The 6,000-nt window shown below is 41.7% G+C and overlaps 1 protein-coding gene across 1 annotated transcript; it reads right to left on the bottom strand.

The window, feature by feature from the left end:
* Positions 1-1,122: 1,122 nt before the first annotated feature.
* Positions 1,123-3,504, bottom strand: LOC142487614 (serine/threonine-protein kinase SBK1-like). Its single transcript, XM_075587657.1, has 3 exons — positions 3,330-3,504; positions 2,703-2,905; positions 1,123-1,815 (listed from the first exon to the last, which is right to left on the bottom strand). Exons 1-3 carry the CDS (start codon positions 3,502-3,504, stop codon positions 1,123-1,125), a joined length of 1,071 nt encoding a protein of 356 aa, XP_075443772.1.
* Between the last annotated feature and the right edge of the window lie 2,496 nt (positions 3,505-6,000).

Genomic DNA, 6,000 nt, shown 5'->3' with positions numbered 1-6,000 from the left:
TTATATTGCAGTTCAACGCAGTGCAGACAAATTAATGGGGCATGTGGGACCTCATCTCATATATAAGCAGCATTATAGGAAACAGTGAGAAACCACAGGTTAAACTTGAAGAAACAAACATCAAACATTGAAATGCCTGTAGATACATAAAGGAAGTTAATGCAACTTACCTATTTTCCTAGTTGTTTTCTTCACAGAAGCTTTTCTGTGAAGCCAATCTCCGCTTTGCCTTGTCATCTTCAGACCTTTTCATGAAATTACTGTAGTTATTCTTAAACGTGTAAGATTTATTCTGAATGGTATGTGCAGTTCTTGAGTGTAAATGTGAGATTCTCCTACAGTGGCGACACAGTTTATTACACTGCGGCCAGATCCGCAAGCCGGGAGATTTCCCGGCTTGCTAGTGGCCGCCCCTCGGCGTGCCGCGCGTCATAGACGCGCGGTCACGCGTCTTCGGGAGCCTGCGCCCCCTGCACGCGCGTCCAGGGCTCCCCGAGGGAGCCCTGGTGTCCCGCGATCGCGGGACGGCGGCAGGGGGTTCCGGGGAACCCGGCGGACCCGGCAGCGGTAGGGAGAGCGCCCCGATCGGAGGGCGCTCTTCCGCTGCTTCGGCGCGCACCCGTCACCCTCGGGCGTGCGCCAGGCTACTGCTGCGGCCAAGAACGGGCAAATGCTCGAATAAACTTGGCCGCAGCAGTACACTGGCGACACACTTTATTCGAGCTTGGCTAGTCCCACGAATTCGGGTATACCCGGGTGTATTGAGGTTTGTGACTGTTTTCTGCCCGAGTGCATTGAGTTATTTTCCAAGCAGGGATTGAAGCATTTTATTCCCGCTGGCTGCAATACTGCACAGTATATATATATAAACTGCATTACAATTCATGAATTTATGCCATCTGGTAGACACGCGAAGCATTGCAGCCTATTAAATCCTAATCATTATCATTTAACAGATCAGCCGACCATCAGCCAGGCATGAACCCAGGCTGTTAAGGCAAATGCAACGGGGCTTGTCAGAGGTTAGGAGCGGCGCATTCCAGGTATCTGCCAGGTACATACCGGGTATTTGCTCGAATAAAGTGTGTCGGTGCAGTATCTGTATCCAAAAGAAGCATTGTCCTATGTGAGCTCAACTTCAGCTCCAATAGAGAGGGAGGGGTTTTCATTTTCCAGAACCACCATTGATGAGCTGTTTGTCGTAGCTTCAGTACGGTCATTGTGTGGTCTTTTTGACTCCTGCATGGTCTTGCTATTTCTGGCAATGTCATCTGGGAGAATCTCTACTTTCCATGGAAAGTGAATATACTTCACAACTTCCATCACTGAGCACCTCTCAGTGGGACAAGGAGCCAATACCTGGAAGAACATTTTCTTGGCTTCAGGGGTGAATTTCTTCCACCCAGTGGGCGCTTGTGAAATATCCTTCCTAAATTGCCAGCTAACATACTCCCTGTACTTTTGATCATGAAGCACAGCGCCATTCCAAGGGAAGCAGCCAGTGAGGGCAATGTATACAAGAACCCCAAATGACCACACATCAAGGCTATGGTGTAATATTAACTGTCCACTTGGTTCAAGGATAGAAATCTCAGGAGGCATATACGGTATGACAAAGGACATTGACGGTATACGAGTGCTCTGTAGCTGAGTGAGTCCAAAGTCTGCCAGTTTTATACAATGACATTCCCGATCCATCAGCAAAATATTGTCAGTCTTGATGTCCCGATGGACCAGTCCCTTACTGTGCATAAATTCCAGAGCACTAGCAAGCTGCACCACGCAACGTTTCACCAACTCCTCTCTTATACCAACCTACACAGGGAAGACAAACATAAATAGTAAGAAAACACAACTCTGTACATCTTTCTCCATTCAACCATGTTGTCAACAATATTTGATGTTTTATTTTGCTTCTGTGTAAAGTCTTCAGCCAAAGAAAACCAATTGTACAAAAATCTAAAAATGTGTGTTATGATTTGCAATTCATACAATGCCATCCAGAAAATAAAAAATACGCTTGAGAATCTAATAGGATCAGAGGTTTGGCAACAGATATACAGATGTAACAAAGCCTTTCTGGCCTCGGTGCTGTGGATGAACAAGCAAAAGGTCAGCAGTACCGCAGACAGTACCGTCCATGATGGAGCTCCGGGGTCTATGCTTCTGTATGGGACCCCCTGTAACATTAATTCGTTGGTACCTTGACCACTGTGGTCACAATTGCAGCACTTTGGACACTAAGCTAATTTTTTTAAACAGATGAAAGGACTTGTGAGAATGTATTTGGTCCATTCAAGTATCGGTTGTCTTTAGTAGGTTTATGTTGCTTCAATAATGAGTTTCTACAAGCTACAGAGAATACAGATTTATTTTCTCTGCTGGCGGGGAGCATGACTGTGGCATCCCTTGGCATGGGGAATAAATGCTGTGGGGGGTCTGAGAGAAGAATACCCCTTCCCCTCCCCCATGGATGGATGCAGCTTTCACTTTCCCAGAGCCGCGGTAAAGGGATTTTCTTGCCAGTTACGGGAAGATAAATAAATACATCTATAGCTTTTTCATGACCATTAAAGCAGTACTAAATATGATATGAATGCAAATAGTATTATATTGCAGTGTTTACACATATAAACAGAACTACTGTAAAATGTCATTCAGCTTCTAGGTCATTGAATGTGTTACCCTGTGGTTTTCCTTACCTTTGGTTGAATGATGGACAGGAGGTTCCCAGCCGTCCCCACTTCCTGAACAAACACAAAGTGACTGACTGTATCAAAGGCCACCCCATAGGTTCCAATGATATGTGGATGGGAGCAGAGGTAAATAGATATAGCAAATTCTTGCAGGAAGTTTTCCAAACCAGTCTTATTCTTCCCCATCATCTTCAGTGCCACTGCTTGACCTGTCGGAGAGAGGACAAAACACCCTTATTGTGAGTTAAATAGCTCAGCTGGGGTAAAACACACAAGTGCAAAGGATTATACAACATGCACTAACTTCATTAGGGGGCTGAAATATAACCATTGAGCTCAAATTCTGCAAAGATTACTGTTGTATTATAAAGAATTTGTTGAAGCAACCAGGTACAAATCAATCCGCAGAAAACACCAACTTACTCTATTTCACAATGGGGTTTCTAACCAATTAGAAAGTAAAGATACAATTTGTAGGTATGCAAGGGCTTGTAATAGTTGACCACATAAGGCAAACCAATTCCAGTCTTACTGCATCAACCCCCAGATAATATAACTGGTGCCTTTACAATACAACAATGCTCCCGATACTCTGAATGTACTGTAAGTTCATAGAGTGTTTATGTCCATTACCTGATTTCCTGTGTTTGGCCATCAGAACGTTTCCATAAGAGCCTTTGCCCAGGTCTCTAATGGGGTCATAATGATCTGTCAGTTCCAGCCTCTTCAGGTTCTTAGATGCCAGTGAGATCAGATGCAGAAGCAGCTTTGCCATTTCCTTGGTTATTTCCTGGATTGTGGCAGCCATTCTAGACAATGAGGGGAGAGAGACAATGTTACTGTACAGTGGTGAAGATTCCTATACATAGAACCCCTCTATATAATTATATTTTCCTTTTTATTTCCCATTGTCAGTAAAGCAGTTCAATAATTTGTCTTCATACTAAATGTTCCATACTTTAGTACAGAAATGTGGGTCATTCAGCTGTGGTATTGATAGCAATCGTGGCATTATTTTTTTAATCCATAATTAGAGCATTTCAGAATAACAGAAGATAACTTATAGATGTAATAAACTTTTTCAAATAATTTGATTTGTGTCTGTATCCAACAATTGCTTATATTGGTTACTCCTAGCTATTTAAATATGCTCTAGTTTATTGTATCTTGTACCCCACTTATTTGCAAGTCGTGATACCTTTAAGTGGTTCCACATAACTTTTTGCCAAATATATACTTCAGTGTTTATCACACAGACTACTTTGCTTTTCAATCAGGGAGTTGCATAGTTTCAAAACTCATTTTCATTGGCAATGTAGTTGATAAATTGCACTTACTGTACACAGAAAACATACTGAAGTTCCAAGAAGACTATAACCTAGAGCCATTAATATCACATATGGGGATATATCTAAAAACATGCATAGAAATGTCTAAAGATGGAAACTATAGATACTCCAAAGAAGAAAAGCTGGTACAATGAAACTCACATTGATTTAGAAGATATTTACCTTAAACTGGAGAAGTAGCCTTGGTAATTCCTCCTGTAAAGATGCCGTGTTAGAGTTGCTGCCAACAGGAAATTCTTCAAAAAATGAGCTTTGCAAATATTCTCCAAGTGGTATGGGAGGAAGTAACTAGTGAGTCTGGGTCACTGAAAGCCACTGAATATAAGAAGGTGGAAGGGTGATTTATATAAGAATGTTCCATGGAGTGGGTGGTTGGTAAGACTTCCTGATTGGCTGCCTGACAATCACTCTAACTAGCTGTTAACTACCCAGCACTGACATCATTAACATGTGAAAAGATTCTAGAGGTGAGAAGATACAAGGAAAAGTGATAGAAACTGAAGTGAAAACAACTGATTCAATTCCAGTAATGTAGACATTAAAATAAAATAAAAAATGCACAAAATGTCATTACTTTTAAAAACGTATATATGTTTAATTACAAATTAGACTAATATCAAGAATGTTGGTAATAAAATATTGACCTAGGTAATAAAAGCAAGTTGGCATGTTATTAATTTTTGGAATCAGTACAGGATACACTGAAATACTTTACACACAGATACCCAGCAAGCTCTCAGAAACACCCCAATATATATATACAGTATATATATATATGTATAAAAGTGTCAAAAGGAGTTCTACTGGGTGTGGCTAATTGTATAACACAAGAAACAAAAGTCCAGAGCAACATCCAATGTGACAAAAATACACAGTGAAATACCTATATATCTCTTGAAGAAGGGTAATTTAGTTAACTCTTTGGCCAAAGCGTATAAGCCTGCGAGCCACTTTCAAGTCATGACCATAATATCGCAGGTCATATACACTGAAATACTTTAATGATGCACAGAATGCAAAAAAAAAGTGTTTTTTGGTATTGTAAAATCCATTTGGATTAAGTTTAATGTTTTCAGAAGGATACTAGACAAAATATATAGCACAGAGTGCAGAACATTATCATAACTTGGAGACGGGAACTCTCCTCTAAGGTTTCTTTTTCTTCTGCCTCTATTACTGCACCATACAGTACATATCATCTTCCACATACTGAACAATTGGAGTGTTACACAGTATCATTTATTTATAAAATGTTTTACCCGGAAGTATACATTGAGTTACCTCTCGTTTTCAAGTTTGTCCTAGGCACAGAATTATGATGACAGATACATAGTTACATTAAGTGAGCAAGGTTATACATTTGTAGCCATGTGTAAAATTGGTGTACAGATCTCTCTCATGATGGCAGTAATCCTGACAATAAGGTAGGATTGGCAGTTGTTATCATGGAGGTTTACCCTCAAACCCTGTGATGTCATATGTAGCAAAGGAAGTGACAGCATGCTTGTGTCCACAGTTAGTGACACAGAGATGGGTCTTTCTGGAGCCTATATATTGCTCAACATTTCCTAAAGTTAGTGTCAAGAGTTGGTTGAAAGTGCGGTTCAGAGTGGAGTGAAGTGCCTGCAGCAGTTCAAGTCTGTCTGCCAGAGGGGCAAAGTGCCAATCTGATTACGTACTGTGTCCAGGGATCTGGCACAGCTGGTGGTCTCCCTTGGGGGAGAGGTGGAAGGACAACTTAATTAGAAGACAGGAGGAACCTTCTGCCTGGAGGGCCTCTGCAAGATGTGCGGCTAAGTGTCGGCCGCTGTGATGGGCAGTCTGCCAAAAGACATGTCAATAAAGATGCCCATGGAAAGACCCTTCTTGCCTGTGAGTGGAGTTTCTCAGGGAGAAGGTGCACCTAGGAGTTCCCCGTCAGAAACTCCTCCCTGCCATCGTGGGGATCCTGATGG

Source organism: Ascaphus truei, chromosome 1, assembly GCF_040206685.1.
Source record: "Ascaphus truei isolate aAscTru1 chromosome 1, aAscTru1.hap1, whole genome shotgun sequence".
Lineage (NCBI taxonomy): Eukaryota > Metazoa > Chordata > Amphibia > Anura > Ascaphidae > Ascaphus > Ascaphus truei.
This window is presented reverse-complemented; position numbering and strand designations above follow the sequence as displayed.